General features: G+C 46.5%; 1 protein-coding gene and 1 long non-coding RNA gene across 3 annotated transcripts in view; one reads left to right on the top strand and one right to left on the bottom strand.

Annotated features, from left to right (window-relative positions):
- TECPR2 (tectonin beta-propeller repeat containing 2) overlaps positions 1-26,237 on the bottom strand; it is a 102,555-nt gene that overhangs the window by 22,382 nt on the left and 53,936 nt on the right. For both annotated transcript variants that reach the window (XM_025443084.3, XM_049113502.1), the window contains 7 exons: positions 25,603-25,776; positions 23,538-23,718; positions 22,274-22,415; positions 19,125-19,365; positions 17,889-17,978; positions 16,052-16,285; positions 8,104-8,252 (listed from right to left, as the gene is read on the bottom strand). In XM_025443084.3, the coding sequence (XP_025298869.3) occupies positions 8,104-8,252; positions 16,052-16,285; positions 17,889-17,978; positions 19,125-19,365; positions 22,274-22,415; positions 23,538-23,718; positions 25,603-25,776 (1,211 nt within the window). The remainder of the gene's footprint in view (positions 1-8,103; positions 8,253-16,051; positions 16,286-17,888; positions 17,979-19,124; positions 19,366-22,273; positions 22,416-23,537; positions 23,719-25,602; positions 25,777-26,237) is intronic.
- On the top strand, positions 7,344-9,749 carry LOC125755618 (uncharacterized). The gene is made up of 2 exons (XR_007412579.1): positions 7,344-7,502; positions 7,898-9,749. It is a non-coding gene; the product is annotated as an uncharacterized LOC125755618 (long non-coding RNA).

Here is a 26,237-nt window from a genome sequence, read left to right as displayed (position 1 = left end):
AGTTGTGGTGGATTTCCCCAAATAAACACATCACAGTTTAACTCAGCTCCTGCACAGCAAATCCTAGTAACATCCCTCCTACAGAGCAGAGACCTCCTAGACACTAAACATGTAACTGATAATGTCTTTTTCTTTCTCTCACTAAAAACAGGGACTCTCTAATGTGATCCTGTCTGTTGCTCTGGCCCATGAAGCTCTGTGCCCCATCCCAGAGGATGATCATGCTCAGGGCCACTGGAGGACAAGCTGTGCTGGGAAAGTCCAGTTAGGGACAAGGCTGACTTGCTCTCAATTCTGTGCATTAGCCTGAGACAGGGATTGAACCCACGACCGGCAAAATGAAGTGTTGGGGATCTGCTTTAATTATTCCCAAAGCCTACTAGCACTTTTATTTCAGGAGAAAACACTAGACATTAATCAGAATACCCCAAACTTCTTAGAAGCTGCTGTACCCACAGAGCTTGGCTCTCTGCCTGTGGTGCCCCCTCCTTCTACCATCTCTTCTGTTGAGAGTGACCTGTGCCAGGTTGGTGGGTAACACCAGAGGGTGCAGGGAGCAAGAGTGTCATCAGAGCTGCTTAGCTGTGCCTTCAATGAGGGGTAAGGACAATGAAATCTCCTTGGACTCTGCAGTGCTGTCCTGAAATGACTGTCACCTGGATGAATGCATGGAAGGCCAGTCCAGGTGAGGGTCTCTTCTAATGGTAACCCTTCTCTAAGGAAAGCTTTCCTGCTGTGAGGTGTGAACTTCTCCAAATATCTCGATGTGTAAAGTTACGTCAAGTTACAAATCCCCACTGGCAGATCTGTGGGCATGGCATTCTTACCGGTATTCTCTGTTAAAGCTTACATACTTACAGAGCTAGAATCCAGGCAGAATAAATGAGCCCTAGAGAATTGACAGCAGTCCACACGGGAAGGATGGGCTGCAGGGTCCCACCACATGAGGCATGGGACCAGGGGGTAGGAAACAGCAGCGTCTGCTCGGGAGAGAGAGGGGACCAGGGGTGGAGGGAAGTGAGTGTGCTGGTAAAGAAGACACACCTGAAAGAAGTGGGGCCAACCTGGGGTGGGGGCAAGCAAATGCTCCTCTTCTTTTACTGGGGTCCTTGGTGCCCACAGTCATGTGAAATTCCCATCATCAATCGAGCTTGCTTTAGCACTACCTCTAATATGGACAAAACTTTCTCTAACTAAAGCAAAAAAAAAAAAAAAAAAAAAAAAAAAAGTCCGAATCACAACTATAAATATTTTTCGAAAACCTTCCATATGTTAGTAAGTCTGAAAACTGAGTCATTTGTTTTGAGTACTTTGTGAAAACTTCACCCCAAAACTACTACAGCGGGGAGGTTTTCACCAGGGAGGATAACAGGAAACAGAAATAGAGTGAAGGATTTCTGCTGCTTCGTGCCCATTAGCACCTACGACCTGCCTCTCTCTGTGTCAACTGCAAAGACATCCTACCTGCAGGTCAGGAAGCTCGAGGTGAAGAATGAATAAAATAAAGGGGAAGAGGTCACATCGCAACATGGAAACTCCATTTAAACTCTAATACTCAGGTCCAACCACACGGTGGATCTAAATGCTTCTGAAGCATCACTCTCAGTCCTGGTGGTGCAGCGGTTTAGCACCGCCTGCAGCCCGGGGTGTGATCCTGAAGACCCGGGATCGAGTCCCGCATCGGGTTCCCTGCATGGGGCCTGCTTCTCCCTCTGCCTGTGTCTCTGCCTCTCTCTCTCTCTCTCTCTCTCTCTCTCTGTCTCTATGAATAAATAAAAAATCTTGAAGCATCACTCTCCCCATGGCCACACCCATCCTGTCAGGCCTTTGGTGACGGAGCAGCGGGTCCCAGGAGAGGCAGGCCCCGCAGTCTAACAACACGGTGGGCCTGGGTCCCGGTCTTGGTCACTCACTATGGTTGTGCTTCTGCCCGGCCACTCGTGGGTTCCGAGTCACAGGCTTTCTCTGCCACGTGGGGAGAGATACTTCTGACTTCTATGTCCTGTGGTGAATTCAGGACTACGGTAGGTCAGGGCCGGAAAGAGTGTGGTATAGAAGCCTGTGCAAGTGTAAAGTTGGAGGTTGTTTTCCCACAGGAACCAATCTGAGAAGCGTTTTGTATCTTTAAATTCCACAGAAAGTGAATGTCTTCTCCAGCGCACTAAAGCTAAGGGAGTCAGAAACGTGGCTCCATTCAGCGGAACAGCGAGTGTTGAGCAGCCCATTTAGCAATCATTACTTTATTTAGAACACAGCTGAGGCCATTTCATGTGAATTTGCTCTATTTGGCTATTTTCCTGGGCAAAGCTGTTGATCACTACAGTCAATAGAGCGCTCCAAGTAAAGCTTTCTCTCCCCAATTTGAGCTCCACTTCCTAGAGGCTATTCTAGAATCTAAATAGAGAAAGGAAGAGCAATTTTCAGGTTCACAGTCTTTGATGTAACCCTATGGTTGAGCCAGAACTCAGCCAGGTGCCCGAGTGGCTCACGGCCGCAGAGAGGGGCCCAAGCGAGGCAAGGCTGGCTGGAGTCCACTACTGCTAGCGGCTTGCTGCTTGGCCCCTCGCTCTCCCATATCCTGGCCTTTGGTCTAAAGGGAAAAGGCAACAGCGTGCTCCAACCCTCTGCCACCACGTCCTGAGGGCCTTGCTCTTGCCCTTGGCAGTCCTTCACAGATGCTAGCATGGCTCTGTGCTGGGACTCTGCACACTTATAGGCCTTGGTCACTCTAGGTCTTCTACAGGCATGTGTGACACACATTGTTGGGGACTCTCAGAGGAATATCACAAGCAAGTGAAACACTGTGCACAACAAGTTGTGGAAGAGCAAAGATCAGAGTGAAAACAGATGAACTAAGGGACAGAAAAATAATAGAGAAAAACCAGCAACACCTAAAGATGTTTTTTGACAAGATCAACAAAACTGACAAGCTTTTAGCTATACTAAGGAAAAAAGAGGGAAGGCTCAAATTACTAAAATCAGAAATGAAAGAGGGGACATAACTGTCAACCTTATAGAAATAAAAAGGATTATAAGGGATTACTCTGAACAACTGGAGGCCAATAAGTTAGGTAATATTGATGAAATGAACAAATTGCTAGAAAGACAAACTACTCAAATTGAATCAAGAAGAAACAAAATTCTAAATAAACCTATAACAAGTAAAGAGACTGAATCATTAATCAAAACACATATCACAAAGAAAAGCCCAGGCTTACACTGAAGAATTGTAAAAATGCTTAAAGAATAATTAACACCAATCCTTGAGAAACTCTTCCAAAAAAACAGGAGGAAGAAACACTTCTTGACTCATCCTAAGAGGCCAGCATCACCCTGATAGCAAAACCAGATAAACACATGACAAGAAAAGAAAAATCAAACACTCATATCTCTCATGGACACAGAAATCCCTGACAAAATACTAGCAGACCAAATCTGGCAACATATATATAAAAGATTATATAGCATGATCAACTAAGATTTATCCCAGAAACAAAAGGTGGTTCTGCATACAAAAGTCAATCAAAATAATACTTTGTATTAATAAAAGCAAAAACCCCACATGATCATCTCAGTAGATGTAGAAAAAGCACTTGACATAATCCAACATTCTTTCATGGAAAAAAATATCCACTTAACAACTAGGAATAGAAGGGAACGTCTTCAGTCTGAAAAGGGCATCTAGAAAAATGCACAGCTAATATCATTATTTAATGGTGAAAGACTGGATATTTCCCCCCTAAGATCAGGAACAAAATGAGCAAGTTCACTTCTCAATACCACATAGGAAGTTCCAGCCAGGGTGATTAAACAAGAAAGAAATAAAAGGCATCTAGATAGGAGAGGAAGAAGTCAAATTATCTCTATTTGTACATGATGTGATTTTTGTATATAATAAACCCCAAGGAATCCACAAAAAAGTTATTAGAAGTAATAAATAAGTTTAGCAAGTTTTCCAGACACAAGATCAACATACAGAAACTTATCCTAGCAACAAACAAGCTGAAGGTGGAATCGAGAAGACAATTCCGTTCAGAACAGCATCAGAAAGAATAAATGACTTAGAAATACATTTAACAAAAGTAGTAAAAAACACATACTCTGAAATCACACAACTGCTGAAGGAAATTAAAGAAGATCTAAATAAGTAAAAAGACAGCTCATGTTCATGGATTAGAAGATTTGATACTATGAAGATGGCAATACTTCCCTTCCCCCAAGTGATCTACAGATTCACACAATTCCTATAAAAATCCTAGTTGGCATCTTTTAGCAGAAATTGACAAACTGATCCTAAAATTCAAATGGATATGCAAAGGAGGCAGAGTAGTCAAAACAATTTTGACAAAGGAAAATCACAGGATGCCTGGGTTAGTTAAGCATCTGCCTTGGGCTCAGGTCATGACCCCAGGGCCTGGGATAGAGCCCATTGTCAGGCTCCCTGCTCAGCAGGGAGTCTGTTTCTCCCTCTCTCCTCTCTCTGCCCCTCCCTCCGGCTCATTCTCTCTCATTCACTCTCTCAAATAGATAAATAAAATCTTTTTTTTTTTTTTAAAAAGGATAATTACTTCCTGATTTTGAAATTTATAACAAAGCTAAGTTATCAGGATAATGTGGCACTGGCTTAATGATAGACATACAGATCACTGAAATAGAATTAAGTAAAAAAAAAAAAGAAAAAATCCTTACATTTATGATGGATTGATTTTGACAGCCCCCCAAGACAATTTAATGGGAAAAGAATAGTCTTTTCAATAAATGGCGTAGGTATAATTGGATATCCATGTGCAAAAGAACGAATTTGGACCTACCTCACACCATATACAAAAATTAACTGAAAGTAAACCAAACATTTAAATATAAGGGCTAGGGGAGCCCCAGTGGCTTAGCGGTTTAGCGCCGCCTTCAGCCCAGGGTGTGATCCTGGAGACCTGGGATCAAGTCCCATGTCGGGCTCCCTGCATGGAGCCTGCTTCTCCCTCTGCCTGTGTCTCTGTCTCTCTCTCTCTCTCTCATTCTGTCTCTAATAAATAAATAAAATATTTTTTAAAAAATATAAGGGCTAGAACTATAAGATTTCGAAAAGAAAAGCCAGGTGCAAACCCAGGTTCAGAGTATTCCCTTATAATCTTCATATTGGATTAGGGAACAGTTATATATGCATCACCAAAGGCATACGTAAATCATATATCTGAGAAGGGTCCAAGTATCTAGAATATCTGAAGAACTTTTTTTTTTAAGATTTTAATTATTTATTTATTCATGAGAATAAATAAATAAACTGTCTTTGCAGTTGACACAGAGAAGCAGAGACACAGGCAGAGGGAGAAGCAGGCTCCACACAGGGAGCCCCATGTGGGACTTGATCCCAGGACCCTGGGATCATGCCCTGAGCCAAAGGCAGACTCTCAACCACTGAGCCACCCAGGGGTCCCTGAAGAACTCTTAAAACTCATTAATTAAAAGACAAATAGCCCAGTGGAAAAATGAGCAAAGGATATGAATACATAGTTCTCCAAAGAAGATATACAAATGACCAATAAGCATATGAAAAGATCTTCATCATTAGTTATTAGGGAAATGCAAATCAAAACCTCGAGATACCATTTTTACACCTATTAGGATGGCTAGAATAAAAACACTGGGCAAGAGGCACCTGGGTAGCTTAGCTGGTTGAGTGTCTGCCTTTGGCTCAGGTCATGATCCTGGTGTTGGGGGATCGAGCCCCACATTGGGCTCCCTGCTCAGTAAGGAGTCTACTTCTCCCTCTCCCTCTGCCCCCCTCCCCTTGCTGATGCTCACTCTCTCTCAAATAAATAAAAAATCTTAAAAAACAAGACAAAAAAAAACATCGGGCAAGAAAAATTTTTGGTGAGGATGTGGGGAAACTAGAACCCTTACACATTACTGGTGGGGTGTAAAATGATGCGGCCACTGTAGAAAACCATTCATTTGTTCATTTGATTTTAAGTAATCTCTACACCCAATGTGGGGCTCAAACCCACAACCCAAGAACCAGAGTCATGTGCTTCATTGACTGAGCCAACCAGCTGCTCCAGTTCCTTAAACATTTAAAAACATAACATTCACCATCAGACCCTGCACTTCCCCTTAAAGGTATCTATTCAACAGAACTGAAAACATAACTCCAAACAAATACACACAAATGTTCACAGAAGCTTACACAGGGGTACAACTCAAATGTGCATCAACTGATGAATGGATAAACAAAATGTCCGGGCAGCCCAGGTGGCTCAGCGGTTTAGCCCGCCTTCAGCCCAGGGTGTGATCCTGGAGACCTGAGATCGAGCCCCACGTCGGGCTCCCTGTATGGAGCCTGCTTCTCCCTCTACCTGTGTGTCTGCCTCTCTCTCTCAGTCTCTCTCATGAATAAATAAACAAATCCTTAAAAAAAAAAAATGTCCATCCATGGGATGGAATATTATTCAGTGATAAAAAGTAACAAAGTACTGATACAGGCTACAACATGCTACAGTACTTGTAACCATGATGCTAAATGAAAGGCAGCAAAGAAGGCAACATACTGCACAATTCCATTTATATTTATTTATTTTTATTTTTATTTATTTATTTTTTTAAACTTTAGTTTTTTTTTTTGTTTTGTTTTTTTTTAATTTATGATAGTCACAGTGGATATGACCACTAACCGGCAGCCTGAAAGAACTCTGACCTGACTCTGGGTTCCACTGCAGGGCCCCTCAGCCCACATCCCATGTCTGCTGGGAGGACTGGTGGTCCTCATGACTAGCCCTGTGTCTTGGACCCCGATTCCTGTCACTCTATCCCTGAGGGTTCACAATGTCCAAAATTTAGATGGTCATGAACACAGGCGTTTACCCAAACACTTCATTTCCTGCCAATCTCCATTCAAGCATTTGTTTGTTTGAGGACCAACTGCTCCTGCCCTACTGTCACCCCTGCAGATGGCAACTTCATTTTTCCCAACAAGGTCACAAAGTAGGGACTAGCAGGAGTTGGAGCAGATAACACTCACAAAATCACAGCCCCCCTCATTATAAATTGTAACAGAAATGTATCTAGTATAGCAACCAGGCCCATTCAGTCTTTAAGGGTAATTAAATAGTGTCCTCAAATCAGGCTTCTGCTTCTGCTATGAATTGTGGAAACAGTCGAAAGAAGAAAAACATTCAGAATACTAGGTGAGCTGAAACATGACAGGGGGGGGGAGTATGGGGGTGGAGGGGACAGGAAACAGAATTTCAACCAACCAGGAAAGGCATTCACAAAAAGATGGCAAGACATGGTCTCCATGGTGAGATTTTTTTTTTTTAAGATTTATTTTTATTTACTTATGATAGACACAGAAAGAGAGAGAGAGAGAGGCGCAGAGACACAGTCAGAGGGAGAAGCAGACTCCATGCCGGGAGCCCGACGCGGGACTCAATCCCGGGACTCCAGGATCGTGCCCTGGGCCAAAGGCAGGCGCGAAACTGCTGAGCCACCCAGGGATCCCCTCCATGGTGAGATTTTAAGTGACCTTTTATTTCTTCACTATACTTTTGGGTACTATTTTATTTTATTTTTATTTTTATTTTATTTATTTTTAAGTGACCTTTTATTTCTTCACTATACTTTTGGGTACTATTTTATTTTATTTTATTTTATATTTATTTTATTTATTTTTAAGTAAGCTCTATGCTCTATGCTTACTTAAAAATAGGGCTTGAATTCACGACCCCGAGATCAAGAGTCGCATGCTCTACCGACTGAGTCAGCCGGGTGCCCGATTTTATTCTTTTAAAAAACGATGTTCAATTTGTGAAAAGTTACAATATTTTTATTTTGAGAGGAAAAAAATCTTAAGTGTTGACTCAGATCATCTTTATATTTTATTTATTTATTTATTTATTTTCAGATCATCTTTAACAAGATATTCAGTTCTAAATTCCACAACTGGGATGCCAATGAGTAACCACACGCACCTTGTTCCCGGGACACTTGCCTCTTCCCCCACTTGCTGAGAGGCCTATACAAGCGGGTATGGTCCCGCTTCCAGGAACTGCATCCTCACAGCTTCTGTCTTACTGAGGAGCAGCTTGGTATCAGTTAAGTTTTGCTTACCTGGACAGGTGGCTCAATCATTATCCAGGCTGGAAGCATCAGACTGGGATTTAGAGGCTGGGTTCCCACTCGGAAGTAAACTCCACCCCTAGAATCACAGGCCCAGATGTGCTGGTTTCCACATGCCAAGCTCGTCAGTTTTATAGCTCCTGTAGATAAAGGAAAAATCCACACACTAATTACTTTTGTAAAATGACAAATCCTTCATTTAATCTATGGACTTTGATATTATCCTTCAAAGAAAGAGGTGAGGCTGCACTTGTGGCGGACTGTGTTTTATCTGAGGGCAGCGCAGCTCAGGGGTTATTGAGGCCTCCGGCTGCCCCGCCACCTGCCTGGCGCCAGTGGGCATGCTCTCGGGCACCGCCAGCGGAGCAGTCAGGATGCTGGTGGCACGGGCCCCGAGCTGCTAAGCACAGATTAATATCTGCACGGGCCTCAGCATTAGCTACATCACGTACACGCCTACCAGCAGCAAATTCTGCATCTGGGGGAGGGAATGCCTCTTTATTAGGAATCTTGATCCTGATGAGAATTCATATGAACCAGCTAAGTCTCCTAGAATCTTCATGTTTCTCTTCACATTTCTCCTGGTTGATTAAGTCAATTGTAAGAGAAAAGGAAATGTGTGGGGGCTTTGAAGAGAAATTACACTCGATTACTAGTCTACCTGCAAGAGCACCGGTAGTCACAGAGAAGCTGCCGTGGGGCAGGGTGCAGCTCAGTCTGATAGCCTCACTTCAAAACCTGCAATAGTGATGCATGGTGACTCTGATCTCAAGTCACACACGAGGCTGTCGGGACACAGATATGGAGAGACTTGCCCAAGGTCCCAGGGCAAGGATGCGGCAAAGCCAGGAGGCAAAGGTCTGAAACCAGGCCAGCTCAACTCTTCCACACCAGCTATCTGCCCTCTGGGACACTGGTGAAGGCTCAGATGGGACATGTTCAGTTCAGTTGGTTTTGACAGATAAATATACCCAGGTCACCCATGTCCTGTCAAGTTACAGAACATTTTCATCACCCCAGGAAGTTCCCTCGGGCCCCTTCGAGTCAGTTCCCTTGGTCCCAAGGCACCCACTCCTTACTTCTGTCGCCATGAGTTAGGGCAGCCTGGTCTAGAGGTCCAAATAAGCAATCATGGGCCTGAACTCTTTTGGGATCTGGCTTCAGTCACCCAGTGGAACCGTGTTGCTTCATGTTGCTGAGCGTTACTCCACTGCATGCCAATAACTCAGTTTATCCAACCACTTGATGATGGACATTTAGTCACGCCCGCTTCTTGTGATCAGGAGTAAAGCTGCTATGGATGACTTTTTTGTGAACGTGTGTTATCTTTCTTGAATGGTACCTGGAAGTGAAAGTGCAGGGCCACGGGGTAGATGTACATTTGCCATTCTGCATGCCCACCAGCTGTGCATGCTGGCTGCCCACAGCCTCACCAGCACCTGGTCTTGGCACCATTCTAGTAGGTGTGAAGAGGTATCTCATCATGGTTTTAATTTGCATTTCCCTGGTAACTAATGGTGCTGAGAATCTTTTAATGTGCTTATGGGGCACAACGTGCTTATAGGGTCTATCTTCTTTTGTGAAATGCCTATTCAAGTCTTTTGCCCATTTTTCAAATTAAACAGTTTGTCTTTTGATGACTGGGTTAGAGGATTTCTTTGTATATTCTGGATCCAAGTCCTTTGTCAGATATACACATTGTGCATCTTTCTTCCCAGTCTGTGGCTTGCCTTTTCATTTTCTTGACTGTTTTCTGCTGAGTTTGTCATTTTGATGGGTCATTTTTTTTTTAAAGATTTTATTCATTTATTCATGAGACAGAGAGAGGGGGGTGGCAGGGAGACAGGCAGAGGGAGAAGCAGGCTTCATGCAAGGAGCCTGACATGGGACTTGATCCTGGAACTCCAGGATCACACCCTGGGTTGAAGGCAGGTGCCAAACCGCTAAGCCACCCAGGGATCCCTTGGTGGGTCATTTTGACTTAAAAGCAGTGGGGAAGAAGGTGGTACAGCCATGTTCTGTGGTCATGCTCCTGTTGGCCAGCTCACACCTGTCGCTGGTAGCAGAGGGCAGCCCAAAAATCTGCACTGAAGTACAAGCATGGATCCTGCTAGGTGGAAGTCTTATCAGGTGCCTTCAGTTATGACACCAGCTGAAAAGTATTAACTGACCACCACATAAAAAATCCTTAGTATCCTTTTGTGTATATGTTGAAGTTAACTGTAGTTTCTTCTTCCTTAATCTTTTATAGAATATCTTACCCGAGAGTTCAAATGGACTTCTAGAGCTCTAACATGACACAGAAGATTTGTACCAATCGAAATACAGTTCCTTCAGCCGTAAATCACAGAAATAGCCGAGAAACAAACATTAATTTAAAAATGTTAAGTGGGGCAGCCCAGGTGGCTCAGTGGTTTAGCACCATTTTCAGCCCAGGGTGTGATCCTGGAGTCCCGGGATCGAGTCCCACCTCGGGCTCCCTGCATGGAGCCTGCTTCTCCCTCTGCCTGTGTCTCTGCCTCTCTCTCTCTCTGTGTGTCTCTCATGAATAAATAAAATCTTTAAAAAAAATGTTAAATGAAAATTAATTTTTATGCTGGAGTCTTCAACTTGCCCTAATAGGAACTCCAGGCAGTGGCGATGGTGAGAAAAGTTCCACGGTGACAGGGACACACCAGGCCAGCAGCTCCGTTAGTAGTACCTAACAACACCGCCACCAGAACACATCGTTCAAGTTACAGGAATATTCTTTCAGGACAAAAGTAAAGGCTACTAGAATATACATGTCAGTATAGATGATAGCTTATTCTGAACTGAAGACACAGGTCAAAAAGAAAATATTTACCTGAAGGCTCTTCTGCATTTTCCTTCCTCACAGAGGCCCCCCCCCTTCCCCCGCCGGAGTACAGTATAAGAGACTGTATTAGCTGAGATGGTCAGGACAGGGGCAGAGACTCCTGCCCTCCCCAAACATTCCAGGCTTCTCCGAGGTCCCTGCAAGTTAGGTGGGGCCCCGTCGTTAGTCCGGACAATGGGCTGTAGGCAGAAGCGATCAGCCACTTTTGAACTGAAGCATAAAGAGCTGGCAAGGGGTCTTTCAGCTGTCCCCTGCTGTAGTGACAAGAGAAGGAAGCCACAGAGCACAGCAGCGGCACCAGCAAGCTGCCGCCCAGTGGACACAATTCTAAGAGACTGAGAGCCAAAGGTAGAGAGCCAACTCTGTGGCACCGGGGAAGCAACACTCATTGTGGTAAGTCGCTGATATTTCGGGACCGCTACTACATTACCAGCCCGATGAACACAGACACACTACAATTTTCCTGCCTTTCCCCGTTTTGCTTTTTCTATTAAAAAAAAAAAGGTTTTAATTACTTTATTCAACAGAGGAGACAGTTCCCCTTTAGGATTACTTTTGTTTTTTTATTTTTTTTCTAAAGATTTATTTATTTACTTATGATAGACATAGAGAGAGAGAGAGAGGCAGAGACACAAGAGGAGGGAGAAGCAGGCTCCGTGCCGGAAGCCCGACGCGGGACTTGATCCCGGGACTCCAGGATCGCGCCCCGGGCCAAAGGCAGGTGCTAAACCGCTGAGCCACCCAGGGATCCCCTAGGATTACTTTTTTTTTTTTTTTAAGATTTTATTTATTTATTCATGAGAGACACAGAGAGAGAAAGGCAGAGACACAGGCAGAGGGAGAAGCAGGCTCCACACACAGAGCCCGATGTGGGACTTGATCCAGGACTCCAGGATCACGCCCTGGGGCCAAAGGCAGGCGCTAAACCGCTGAGCCACCCAAGGATCCCCTGGATTACTTTTAAACATATATTTTAGAACAAAAAGTAACATTTATTTGGTGTTTTAGGATTTATTAAACAATTTTCTGCATAATTTACTGCTACCATAATCCTATTTGTTACCTACCTAAAGGCAAAAACTGACACTAAATATTTCCTCATTAAATGTTGTGACCAGATGAATTAAATTACAAAATTGCATTCGTTTGCTAAACATTCCAATGCCTGACAGCACACATATTAATGGGAAATGAAATGCTATCAGCATTTTAAATATCTGCTAAATGGTGCAAATTTTCTTCCCAAAACCAGGATTATAATAAATCACAAATTTCCATATTCAGTCTCTAAAACTGGGTTCAATAGCCAGACATTTAAGAATTCTCTTCATCTCAAAGCAGCAATCGATTTGGTAATTTGAGTAGAGGCAGAAAAGAGTGACATTAGGTCTTAAGAAAGAAATTAAAGGTAGAAATCACAATCATGGGGCAGCCCAGGTGGCTCAGGGGTTTAGTGCTGCCTTCGGCCCAGGGTGTGATCCTGGAGACCTGGGATTGAGTCCCACATCAGGCTTCCTGCATGGAGCGTGCTTCTCCCTCTGCCTGTGTCTTTGCCTCTTTCTCTCTCTCATGAAAAAAAAAAAAAAAAAAAAAATCACATTCCTGACTTGATACTTTGCTAAAGTCATCCCTGGAACCGAAATTTCTGCTTGCAATGTGCAAGCTGGTGACATTCCCAACTTTACAATCACCTGGCACTACCATCAGGAGGTGGGCCGCATCACACTGTCAGCACCCACAGGACAGGGTTTCATTTTTCATGTTCGTAATGTCAGAAAACTCGTAAAGAAGAGGCCAGGACTGAAGATAAAAGCACAGATACATCACATCCCTGAACAAGCTGGTGGCAACATAGAGGTGGAGCAGCTACTTACCGCTCTTGAATCTGCCTGTTAGGCAGTTTTATTAGTGATTATCAATATCGAGGCCAAAGACAGGATCAAAACTCATATCCCAGAATTACTTAGAAATGTTAGTTACCAGTAATAACCACCTTCCCTGATGGTCTAATGTCCCTCTGGGCATGGATATGGAGAGCAAGTGGTCCCCCTCTGTGTGCAGACCCCGCTCAAGGTCAGACTATGAGGGCCACTGAAACAGAGCAGGGGCAAAGCACTCAGGGCACATGGTGGGCAGACGTCAAGGGAATGGGAACTGAAGGAAGCCAGTGGTGGGGTAGAGGCCGGAAGGAAGAAGAGCTGGGGAAGCTGGGGAAGGAAGGAGCCAGGAGGACGTTCTAGGCCGTGGCAAGACAAGCACGCACTATGCACAAAGGGGCCTGGCACAAGGGGCAGAGCCATGGCTGGTGGGCCTGCTGTGATGGCCCTGGGCACCACCCTGAAGCTGGTGCGATGTGGAGCCCTTTCACATTGAGGGCACACCCCTGCTGTTTTAGGAAGACAGATCTGGCGACCACGGGGGAGGTGGGCCCACCTGGTGCCATGAGGTGGCTCCTGCAGTAGGTCACTACACTTTCTATTCACTACTATTTGGTGCCTGCTGCCTGATGACAACCTGCCATGGACACTCACATGTGGGGCTCTGGGCAGGGAGCACACAGCTGAACTTAAAATCTGTATTCCTGCATTTAAATAATAATTTAAGAAAATCACCGGATTCACCTTTTTGTCCCACAGGCTACAAAGCTCATCCCGGAGAGGGCCCAATAACACAAGGCCTGGTGGTGCCTGCCTGCCTTTTACTGCCCCGGACCCTGGGACAGTGGGAGACCAGTATCTTTCACATGACCTCCTACCCGCCTCTTCTGCCCCAACATGAAACCTACCAACTCAGGACATGCTGCATTCTCCTACATTTAGAAAATGGTAAAAGATCATTTATCCATCATTTCAGTGTCTGCTAGCAACCCATATAAATAAACAAAACCTAGAGCCCAGAAAGGCAGTGTTTCCCACCAACACCCAATCAGGCACCTGGTGAGACAGCCCCCATGAACCTGGAAAGCAATGCAGCTAATGCTGGCTCGACAGGGACCCTGCACAGGACACTTGCCCAAGAAGCTCATGTTTACACAGGATGCTTCCTTGCATCATCTCTCTGTGCTGGGGACTGCTGTTCCCATTAGGAAGGTGAGAAATTAAGGTTTACAGGGAACCCAGCAGCTCACCCAGGATCCTGGAACCTGCCTAGGGTCAGGTCTCTTAAACCAAGCCTTCATCCCACCAAAGCTGACTTTCTCTCCTGGAAAGGATGGCCACCACCCCAGTGAAGCCCAAATGGGCACATCAGAGACCTGCAGTAGTCTAGCCAGCTAGCCAGTGCTGGGAGGGCTGCACTGATCTGGAAGGGAGATGGGAGCTGTGGACCCCGGGTAGAGGTGGTTCTGGCACCGTGCAGCCCGGATAATGCCACTCACTCTGTGTCCATGGAGCTCAGTGGTGTCCTCTGAAGGACGTGGACAGCACAGGGAAACAGCTCTGCCCCTCACCCAGACTGTGCAGAAGAGCAAGCCTCCCAGTTCTCAAGGTTTGGTGGTGGGAGGCCTGGCCTTCCGACCTCCAGGAGAAACTGGCAACATCTCCCAAACTGGTCTGGTTGCTGCTCAGGCCAGTAGATATCTGGATGGTGGCAGGCTTCCTAGGGCAGGCAGGAGGGTCCCCTGTCACCAGCACTCAGGGCCATAAGCAGCCCCAGCTTTGTCCGGTCAGTCACCATCAGTAACGGTGGCTGGTAAATACTCTCCAAAGCCAGAACGTGACAGCCCTGGTGCCGGGATTAGGGTCAAAAGACAGGGTATGAGGCCAAAAGCATAAGTTACCAAAATAACCCTGAAAAATTCAAATTTTTAGTATATGTGCTGCCAAACTGAGCATGGCCCTGGAACGTTCCTAGCTTTGGAACAGTTTGCTTCTTCAGTTGAGAGCCAGTCTGCCTCTTATTTAAGCTGGACTATATCTGGTCTCGTGCTGGACAAGGGAATGATGATCTCTCTATACAGCACCTTGCAGGAGCCACATGAGCTGAGAGCAGATGGGGCCCAGTCTATTTCATGGGATGGTGAGAGGTCCCGGGCAGCTGGAGATGCAGTCACAGGCATTTGTACATACACATTTTTAAAGATTTTACTTATTTGAGAGTGAGAAAATGTGTGCAAGAGAGAACAAGCATGAATGGGGGCAGGAGCAGAGGGAGAGGGAGAAGCAGGCTCCCCGTTGAGCAGGAGCCCGGGATCATGACCTGAGCTGAAGGCAGATGCTTAACCAGTTGAGCCCCCCAGACACCTGCATGTATATGTGTGCGCGCGCACACACGTAACTCTAAACCCAATGCAGGTCTCAAACTTAGGATTCAGAGATTAAGAGTCACATACTCTACTGACTGAGCCAGTCAGGCGCCACCTCCACTTTTCTCTACTTCTCTAATGAGTAGGTGTGTCTGAATCCTTAAACATTAAATGCTAGTAGAATTCAACCTTACAATCTACCAAACAAAAAACACTGGTTGTCCGTTTACCGAAACGGGAACCTGTATGGCAGGGGAGTAGTCCTAAGGCTCCAGTGGACCTTCTGGAGCCGCTGGAGCAGCCTCTGCCTTTAGACAAGTCTCTGCTGTCAGACAAGTCACACACAAGGATTTGCCTGGAGAATAACCCAATGTTGCGGGCCCACTCTGATACCTTGTTTCTTAGAACACAAATGAATAATTTATAAACAGCATCATGCTCCTTGGCTGGCTCTGGGACCCTGGACAGGAGACTCAGAGAAGAGCCAGAGAGGCACATCATCTCCTCAGACCGCTCGAGGAGGAACAGATGCCAGCCCGCTGGGCACTGTTCCAGCTGCAGAGGGACAGGTAAATGGGTGCTGATGCGGGACACACCTGTTCTTCCAGACTTAAAGGGCACAAAGAAATGTGCCATATTGTCAGGCTGGCAGAGTAGCTGCATCAGGCAGTTCTAGTGGCAACTTCTGCTGAGTGTGTGATTCTCCTGGGCTCTGGGAGCCCTATGAGCTGTATGAGGTAGGGAAGTAAAGCTCCTCCTAAGTCAGAGGCCCATTTAATCTGGACTGGCTGATCAATCTCCTGAATTTATACAACACAAATTGAACCCAGGGGCCATACCTAGCTGGGAAAGGTCCAGCCGCGTCCAATGCATGCCTGTGGGGCAGCTCTTGGAGAGCGTCCTGATGAACACCTGGCCAAGGCTGTCCAGGGCCCACAGGGCGTCCTGGCAGGCGGCGTATGCCCTCATCTCCACGTCGGGAGGCAGCTGCACCGTGGAGGGGCGGGACTGGGCATTCTGGGCGCTGACACTGCACAGGTCCTTGCTGCTCTGGCACAGCCACAAGGAGCTTCCTGCGGAAAAGGTTCATGTTTGTTACTGACGAGACGCACAAGGCAGTTGTGGCCTTTGGGCAGCTGACACCTGATGGCAGATGCCACCACTCCTGGCTCCCAGGGCACTACTGTGCAGGAGAGCTTGATAGACCTTAAGCCAGAAGTCAGAGGTGCACCCATGGCCATCCAGTTAAAAAATAAGCTTGAGGTGTTCTAAAGGGAGGAAATAAAGTAGGGCTTATGAGATTTGGTGAAGGCTACGGTCTTGGCTCCGTGGCTCTGAACTTGGACGTTTCGTAAGGGTTGGGGAGTCTTTGACTTGGTGTGACCGTTGCTCTGGAGGAAGTGAGGTCAGCAATTCCTTGGAAGGATGGGTCTACAGTTCCCCTGTTCTGGTCTGGGGGGAGGGGTGAGGCTGTCGGGGAGGCCTGGAGAGCTAGAAAACCTTCTCTCCTCACCCTCTCCTCAAAATCCACTCTCTCTTCCTCCCATCATTTTTATGGAGTCCTTTGGTCTTAACAGATTAAGTTTTAAAATGCAGATAAACTCCGGGAAAGTTAATGTCTCCATCATAATATATTATTCACTAAAACTTGTGGCCAGCTAGGTTTTAGAATTCAAAACTGTTTTGGATTTTGAAAACCTAAGGTAAGGGGTATGCCATATATTTAAGTAATAGCCTCAGGGAGCCAGGCAGCAATGAAATGCAGTAACATTCCTGCCACAGAACGTGTGCACACTCATAATCAATGGATAAATAAGTAGCCCCACATTGGTTCAGGCCAGGTTTTGCTGCCAAATGATTTTGTGTCAATCTCAGGATATAACCCACGGTTTTCAAAGCTTACAGATGTCAGAATTATGGGTAGAATGATCAGGCGAGTAAACATCTTCCCGTACTGACAAGTTACGGAAATCCCAAATCTCGGTGGGACTAATGGTTTGAACTAACCAGGTGCTTCCTCTGAACCACAGGCTTCATGGCATCTTCTCATCTGACCCTCAGGGCAAAGCTAGGAGGAGCCTTCGGCCACCCCCCAGAGGGATCACCTGGCTGCCCAGGCTCCCAGCTCACTGGTAGCTGCACTGCCTCTCCGGCTCCAAACCCCATGCTCCAGGAAGGGAGGTGAGCTCTGATTGGAGCCAATGGGAAGTCTGCCCCTATAGACCTGTCCTAACAGGGCACAGCTGTGGGGCTCAGACTGAGCCAGAATCTGTAAACCAGATTCAAAGAGGCTGTTAGGAGGTGATGGAAAACTTCATGAGGGGAAATGGAGAGGCACCCCAAGAACCTTGGTGCCTACTGACTGCAGTGCTATGGCCCCGTGACATGTCACTGGACATCTCCAACTGCCGGCCCTAGTGGGACACTGTATATTCCTCTCCTTCGCAATGACGCCCTGCCTTTATACTCATTCAACACCCACACACCAGAGCCTTCTTTCTTGGTCAGGCCTATCCAGCTTGGAGGCTTTGGCTCAGCCAACAAGGGCTGCCTGCCTGGGAAGCCACTGCATTGTCTCTGAGGTCCACATAGCCACGCCTGGTCCCAACTAGGTCATGGTCAGACCATGGTTTTCACTTTTCAACTGCCAATTATGCATTGTATTTCTCAACTAACCTTCTTTTGTGGGAGCAGTGGAAGCCAGCACAAAGGCCCACTTTGTTGCAGAAGCTGTCCCACGGGGAACAACATTATTCCAGTAAGTGCCTAGAAAGAACCAATAGGAAGTGTGTTAAAGAAAGAAGAGGAGAACACACACACACACACACACACTCCAGAGCATTAGTTCTATACTACAACTTGTCTCCAAAACCTCTTAGAGCTCATTCTAGAGTGCCCTTAAATTAGGAGGTCCACGCCAGCCAGTGCTATGAGGCCAGTCCCTTGTTTCTCCTTCCACGCTGATAAGCAGAGCCACAGTCTTGCCCAGGGTGTGGGGCAGGGGCTGGGGGGTTGTGCAGAGGGAGGAGAGCTGGAAAAATTCACAAAGCAAGGCTTCACTCATAAAAACAAAGCCCTCATGGGTACCTGTGGATTTACACCACCAGTTATAGATTCCCAGAGCCTTGCATTCTCCACAGAGCAAGAACTTTTCATCTCGGAAACGGGACTATTGCCTCTTACTGTGCTCTTTACATTTGGGTGGACGTTTTCTTTTTTCTTTTTTTTTTTTTAAAGAGTTTATTTACTTATACATGAGAGACAGAGAGATAGGCAGAGTAACAGGCAGAGGGAGAAGCAGGCTCCTTGAGGGGAGCCCAATGTGGGCCTCGATCCTGGGACTCTGAGATCATGCCCTAAGCTGAAGGCAGATGCTCAGCCACTGAGCCATCAAGGTGTTCCTGGGTGGACTTTTTCATTTAAATGTGAAATTATTGGGATCCCTGTGTAGTTCAGCTGTTTAGTGCCTGCCTTCGGCCCAGGGCGTGATCCTGGAGTCCCAGGATTGAGTCCCACATCAGGCTCCCTGCATGGAGCCTGCTTCTGCCTCTGCCTGTGTCTCTGCCTCTCTCTCTCTCCGTGTGTCTCTCATGAATAAATAAATAAGATCTTTAAAAAAAAAGTGAAATTATGAACATAAAAATGAGCTCCATCTGCCTTTCCTAGATCATCATGGATTCCCAGTAGAAACTGGTCCCACACCATCCAAACACGGGTACCCAAGTTGTAGGAATGACGGACTGAAAACAAGGAAACTGCTACAAAACAAAAAGAATGCCTCCATTACAAACGCTTCACACACTGGCACCAAATTATCCTCTACAGCTGAGATCTCAAAGCTTTTCTTTCAGTGCTGGCTTTAAACTGAAGCTGCCAATCGAGTCAATGTGAAAAGAAAGGTAGTGCACCCACCGATGAGATTTCCTTTAGCGACATGGAATTCATTCTTGCCGGAGGAGATCCAGACACCACTGTTGTTTACCCCGAGAAGGCTCGGCTGGCACTGAAGCTGCTGAGACCAAAATGCCATGCGCAGCTTATCTGCCACCTTTTCCACGGGCACTTGTGCTGCCGTGGCCACCGAGTGTGTGGCATGGATTATGGTCTGGAATAAGCTGCACTGGTCAAACACCACGTAGTCTGTGATGCTCACCTGGAGGGGGAGACAGAAAGACATCCTTCTCTCAGTGCAGCGGTGCTGCCTTCTGCACGTGCGCTGCCCGAGAGCTGAGGTCTGGCCCACATTCGGCAAACACTCAGCACACATGTGCACCTGCGCATGTGTGTAAGGACCAAATAAAGTCTGGCGGGAGACTACTGAACCAGTGACTGCAATTACTTCTGAGGGATTTGGAGAGATGGAAGAAAATGTTCATCTTTTGTTTCATATGCTTTTATATGACACAGATCTGTTACAACAGCATGTACTGTTGTGACCACCCCCTCAGACCCGTGATGCCTTTTATTCTAATCAGCGATAAAGGGTCGTTTTGCTTTTATTTTTTATTTATTTTTTTAAAGATTTATTTCTTTATTCATAGAGACACACACACACACACAGAGGCAGAGACACAGGCAGAGGGAGAAGCAGGCACCTATGCAGAGAGCCTGACATGGGACTCGATCCAGGGTCTCCAGGACCACGCCCTAGGTTGCAGGCGGCACTAAACCGCTGTGCCACCGGGGCTGCCCGGGTCGTTTTGCTTTTAAATTTAGGTATCTCCAATGGACAACAGTGTGCAATCCTTAGAATAATAATATGTGTTAAAAAAAGTATTGTAAGCAGGGTGATGGAAGCACTTTCTGATCTGAACCAGGACTGTCAATAATTCCGCCAGAGCAACAACATGAAGCAGGACCATCCTACACATGAGGGGCACACTCTGCTCACACCTGCAAACTGCTTCTCTAACATTCCTGAATTTCTTTCGGGGCAACCCTGAGGAGAACCTCACTCTTATCAAGCAGCTCTAGCTGTTAGAAAGTTCTTTCTGGGCACCCTGAGTGGCTCAGCGGTTTAGCACCGCCTTCGGCCCAGGGTGTGATCCTGGAGTCCTGGGATCGAGTCCCATGTCGGGCTCCCTGCATGGAGCCTGCTTCTTCCTCTGCCTGTGTCTCTGCCTCTCTCTCTCTGTCTCTCATGAATAAATAAATAAAATCTTAAAAAAAAAAAAAAAAAAAGGAGGGCATCCCAGGCGGCTTAGCGGTTTTGTGCTGCCTTCCGCCAGGGAGTGATCCTGGAGACCCGGGATCAAGACCCACATCGGGCTCCCTGCATGGAGCCTGCTTCTCCCTCTGCCTGTGTCTCTGCCTCTCTCTCTCTCTCTCTCTAATAAATAAATAAAAAATCTTAAAAAATAAAAAGAGAGTTCTTTCTAAGATGGTCGAAATCTAATTCCACGTGACTTCCACGTATACTTCTGCCCTGTTGGGTTTGACTATAGAGAATGTGGTGCCCTGAATCCTAGGACAGCCTTGTGTAGGCCGCGTTCCCAGGTCTCACACAATGAGACGCTGAGTGAAAGACACATCATTTATTATAGGGAACTTAATTATAATAAACAAAAACAAATGAAAAGGAAAAGGAAATTATTGTAAAAGCCAGTACTTTGTAAGTGTACAAATATTCCCTTTTCCGTCCATGAAAGGACTCACATTAACTGCAAACCACCGGCCTAACGAAAGTTTAAGTGAAGTGCTTTACCACGTCAGAACCCCATGGCCCCGTGCCCATGTCAGTGAGCACTCCGCCAGTGCACAGGACATGGGGCACGAAGCTCTGGGGCTCACCATGCAGGCTGCTGTGTGCTGGCCCAAGGAGCTCTGCTTCTCCTCGGGAGCATGCCCATGCCAAGGCCACACAGAAAGTCTGTGGCAGCCTACCTTAGCACCCAACACTTGCAGATAAGCAGGATGCAAATTAAAAAAAAGAAAGGTTTAGCAGCCAAACATAAAGCTGACTCTGGTGCTACAGAGAAAGTCTTATGATATTAAAATAATTCTGCTTCCAAATACCTCACAGATGATTCTGTCAAATTAAATTTCTCTAAAGGTAATGTTCTGAATAAGTTGATAAACTGGTAACTAATTTTCTTTAGGTTACTTAAAAATGGAACTTGGTACATATATACACGTGTGTGTGTATGCATGTGTGCAAAACCATATAATATGCTTACCAGCATGGAGAAGGTACTTGTACAACTTTTCAAAGAGTATCAGACGTATCAGAGACCTGTGTACACATATGCTTACTGATCAGAGAGCAAACACAAGCTTCTTTTCCCACACTCTCATCTGATAGACTCAGGGGCGGCTATTGAACGACCTGCCCCCAGCATGGTGAGTCTGTAGCAACAACCTGACCTGAGCCAGTGGAGACAACCAATGAAGAGACGTTGCCTAGGTCCTAGCTGCTGAGGGTCAGAACCACCTCACTGCCACAGCAGGGGTTGGGGGGGACAGCTATGCTGAACAATACCAAAGAGAAGAACAATGCCTTGGAAAACACGTTCTAGGCCACCCCAGACATCTTGAAAAGTAAGCTTGCTTACACCCTTCTATTACACAGACTGCTTCCTTTTCTGGGAGCGTGTGGGAACATTCTCCTTTCTTTGTTGAAATGCCACTTGCTTAGAGGCCTTTGGAACAAGTGGGGAGAGATGATTTTTAATTGTAGGCTGGGTTTCCAAACCTGCTAGCTCGTTGTAGCCCATGTGTTCAGAATTAAACACCATTATTACCTAGGTCTTCAAAAGGATATCACTGGGCTTATTTGGCACGTAAGGATAACTATTTAATACCAAAACAAAAACAGGAATAATAAACAGAACCTGTACATTTAAGCAAAGAGAGTTTTACAAGTTACTTCCTACAACAAAAAGCCCTGGATATTTCTAATGTGCTCAAATACAGCAAAGTCTAACTCATCAAAAAGTGAATGTTCTTTATTTAATCCAACCTCCTCAATCTCTTTAAGGAGAAGAGAAGGGCTATAAAAAGGGGAGCAGAGCTCCCACCTCAGAGAGACCCCCTGGCCAGTGGCCCTGGAACTGAGCACCTACTTGCCACCAATGGTCATCATCTCCCTGGGGCTTCTTGGAAACGATGCCAGTTCTGAACCACAGGTTCCCTCGGATGTCCAGGGCCCACAGAGTCTGCTGGTCCCCGAGAGTTATACAGACGGGTTCCAAAGCTTGCTTTTCACTGGAAACAGGGAAGAGAACAGGGGAGTCAGCGCCCATGCACAAAGCACCTAGCCTGACAAGGAACGCCAGCTTTGGGTGTCCAAAGGACGCTCCAAGGAAGGACACTTGAGTTTTGAGTTACGTTACTCTGCAGTGTATGTTGTTTAAACGTGTGGCAGCTTCTGAAAGATACTGAAGACCCAGCATGGTAGGGAAAGCTCTTGGGAGAAAATTACCTACAAGCAAAGTATGTGGGCACCTAAGGCACCTCCGCCTCACTGCTCCCTCCTGTACAATCAAAATCAAGCAAATGGAGGCGCCTCTGCCCCACCCGTGGACTGGGCTGTGTTGGGCAGCAGCAGCTGGGCAAATTGTGTTTCCCCTGGGGCAGTGCCCTTCCCCTTCCTGTCCCTCTGGTAAAGTTCTTGCCAGTGTCGAGGCTCAGCTGGGCTGCACTCTCTGGTTTAAGACTGTCTATGCTAACTGGCACCAGACAGTTACGTGGCTCCTGCTCTGGGGGAGGGCAGGGCTGGGGACAGCCACCTTCGCACATCCAGCCCAGCCCTGCTGTGGCTCACAGTAGCTACTTTTGCTCAAGCTGACTGGGTTTCTAGGTTCAAACCAAGAAGATCCTAGCCTAATTTTTCTAATCAGCAAAATGATTTGATGGTAATTCTATAATTGAAATTTTGAGTGATATAAGTAACCAAATAAATTACAACTCAGAGATCAAGTCCCATTGACTAGGATGATAATAAAGAAAGAGATCTGGCCCTAAACCACTGAGATTCTACACAGAAACCACCAGACAGCACTGGGTAGTAGTGAACAGAAACTGCCGTGAGAGGCTCATGAGTGTGTGATACTCCAGGTTACACAAGAGGGCACCAGCATTTCAAAAAGCTGAGCTATGACCCAACATCCAATCTGCCAGTCAGAGGCAGGCACAGGGCGTCTCCATGGTCAGGCTGCTACACTGACTCTGACAATTCCAGAGAACATTATTACCATGGAGAGCTTCAGAGAAGCAGCTTTGCCCAGGAAAGGCTCCCATGGGTGCGTTAAGGGGAGGCAAGCTGACAAAGAACCAAGGGCGGGACAAGCAAGATGATGAAGATGTCTCTGCTCCTCCTGCTGATACCTGACGATGTCACATTTCCACTGCTCCCCTTCAGGGCAGAAGCTGCTCACGCCCTCCCGGTACAGGAGGGCTCTCTGCTCTGTCAGTGCCCACACCACGCTGTTTCTGGCTGTGACCTGGGACAGTGGGTATGGACAGTCGACCTTTACGGCTCTGGCACAGGGGCGATCCACACTGAGACCTGCCAGGGAGACAGACAGGAAGCCCCCAAAGACATATATAATCAGGGTTTCACACCTCATTTGTATTCTGTTGTTTGGTTATTTTTCTGTTTTTGGTATTTTTCCATATTCTTTTGTAATAAGTATTTTGTCTTTTTAAGGTCTAGTCAACAGAAAAGTTAAGTTGTGCTTCAGTATGGCATATCTGAAATGTTTTCATATGTTCTTTGAAAGCTGAGGGAATAACAATTCAGAATCCTCTGGTATCCCAAAGTAGCTTAAGATGTTCTGAAAGAACAAGAAATCCCAGGGCAGAGAGCAGCCAGCCCTGAGCAAAGACAGCCCAGGCGAGAGCAGTACTGTTCAGAGATGCCCTCCATCTCTGTGCCCCTCAGAGGCTCAGGGTGAGCAGAGCTGCCGTAGAAGCTGCGGGAGGGGCAGGGATCTGAGGCCTCCAGGCATCCTCCACAAGCAGCTCCGACAAAGCAGCTGCCCTCTCCCGCTCCTACCTGGTTTTGGGGGTGGTTCCCTAGATGAAAGGCAAGGTTCATCCTACAGTAAGGCTATGGCAGGGCCAGAGCTCAGCGTCCCTGGCTCCTCATCTAGGGCTCTTTCCCCCACCTCCTTGCAGCCTGTCTACAGCTTGAAGGTGCCTGGGGAAGCTGGTGGAATGGCCGTTACCTTAAACCTTACCCTCTGCGGCATTAGCTGCAACTGTAGTTCTCAATGCTCAGATGTGCCCCGTGCCTGCTCACAGAAGTACCCTATGGTACCACATCCTTGGCTGTATTCTTCACCTTCAACCAAGGGGAGTCACCTGTGGGCTTCTCATGCTACAAATTGCCAGGCCAGCCGGGGAGACTAACACAGTAGGTCTTGGAGCTACTGGTTAACAGGGCACCCGCTCCTCAACCCCAGGCCAGAAGCACTCTGCTTCCTCACCAGGAACAAAACTCAAATGCCCCTGGAAACCGGATATGCATCTGCCTTTCCAGAGCTATTCCTACTTGAAGGGAAAGAGCAGAGCAGGCACATGGCCCAGGAGCTGGCGAGGCTGGCCACCAGGGCTCAAGCAGTGGCTTCTAGGAGATGCTGGCCCTCCCACACGTGAGAAAGAGCCAGATGTGCAAAGACGTTCAATCTCAGGGAATCATCCCTGGCTGACAGTTCATAACAGAGATTAAAACATTCTCTCCACATCAGCGATATTAAATGGTTAGAAGATTGATCTTTACGTAAATCCAATATGGCCTCTTAACCAAAAAAGAGCTCCCGCCATACCCTTTCCAGGTGCTGATAAATCACATTGCCTTTGGAAATTCATATCTCATTTTGCTGACAGTACATAAACACTCACTCTCATTAGTTATTTTTATTTTATTTTTTTTGCAGTTTATTTTTAATAAACAAGTCCCACTGAGTCTCCTTCAACAGTGGAAGGTTCCCCTCAGGGCAGTTTATTAGGACGAGTTGAGCTGCTCCTTAGGTCAAATGATTTCTTGTTGTTTCTCCCTGATCCATATGTAAGTATACAGAAGCAGGACTTTGACCTAGCTGAAAAAAATCCGGTCATAACCTAAAGGAAACATTCTAATGTCATTTCCCTGTTATTCTTATCCCCTAACATCTGACACTGCAGCATAAGTGACAGGCAACGGCTAGCTATAAGGAGAGTGAAAATCTGTTTCTGTAGCTCACCAAATAATCCTATGAAGTCTTGCCCTAAACTTGTTCTGGGCTGAATGTGAGTCAGTAGCAGGAACTGCTTATATATTCCAATGACAAATACTTTCTTTCTGGAAGTGTTTAATTTAAATTTATTTCCAGCCCCTCAGTCACTGTGATGGCTCTAAGCAGGTCACTAACAAAGTGATTATCCCCAGGCCAACGAGTGCTAGAGTTACCTGTCTGCAGGTATAGATCTCCGTTTGTCCTGATGATCCATGCCGTGTCGTCGCTCAGGGCCACAAACACCGCCTGGGGCAGGGCTTCATACCAGTGCCGCTTCCCCTTGATGGTCACTTTTCCACAAGCAAAAGCTCGGTTAGATTTCTGTTCAATCTTCCACAGAAGGGCTCCTGTAGAAGTAAAACTTCTCTTCACTCTCCCAACAAATACTGAGAATTACTTACACAAAAGCCTTCATTCTGGCTTTCTACCCCAAGTGAGGAAAGAGCCTACAGCGCCAAAAAGCCTTATGCCCCTGGCTACCATCCACCAGCTGTGTGGCTTTGGGTGTCAAATCACCTACTGCATCCATGCCTTACTTCCTCATTTGTATCTTACAGGGCCACTAGGAAGACTGGAGGTGAGTACAGATTACTGACACGGTACACGGAGCCTTACAGGGACAATGGCAGTGCCGATGCATTACATTGAGAGACACACAACTGGTGCCTAAAAAGAGCTAAAAAGTCCTATAGGGATTCAGGGGGGTCACTTCTGGACCAAGTGAGGGATAAGATGCGTGGAAAGGAGGCATTTGATCTGGGCTGTCCTTCTTTACTCAGAAAGGGATTCTGATAAACAGAGATGAAGA

The sequence above is a fragment of the Canis lupus genome, chromosome 8, assembly GCF_003254725.2.
Source record: "Canis lupus dingo isolate Sandy chromosome 8, ASM325472v2, whole genome shotgun sequence".
NCBI classification, from domain to species: Eukaryota; Metazoa; Chordata; class Mammalia; order Carnivora; family Canidae; genus Canis; species Canis lupus.
This window is presented reverse-complemented; position numbering and strand designations above follow the sequence as displayed.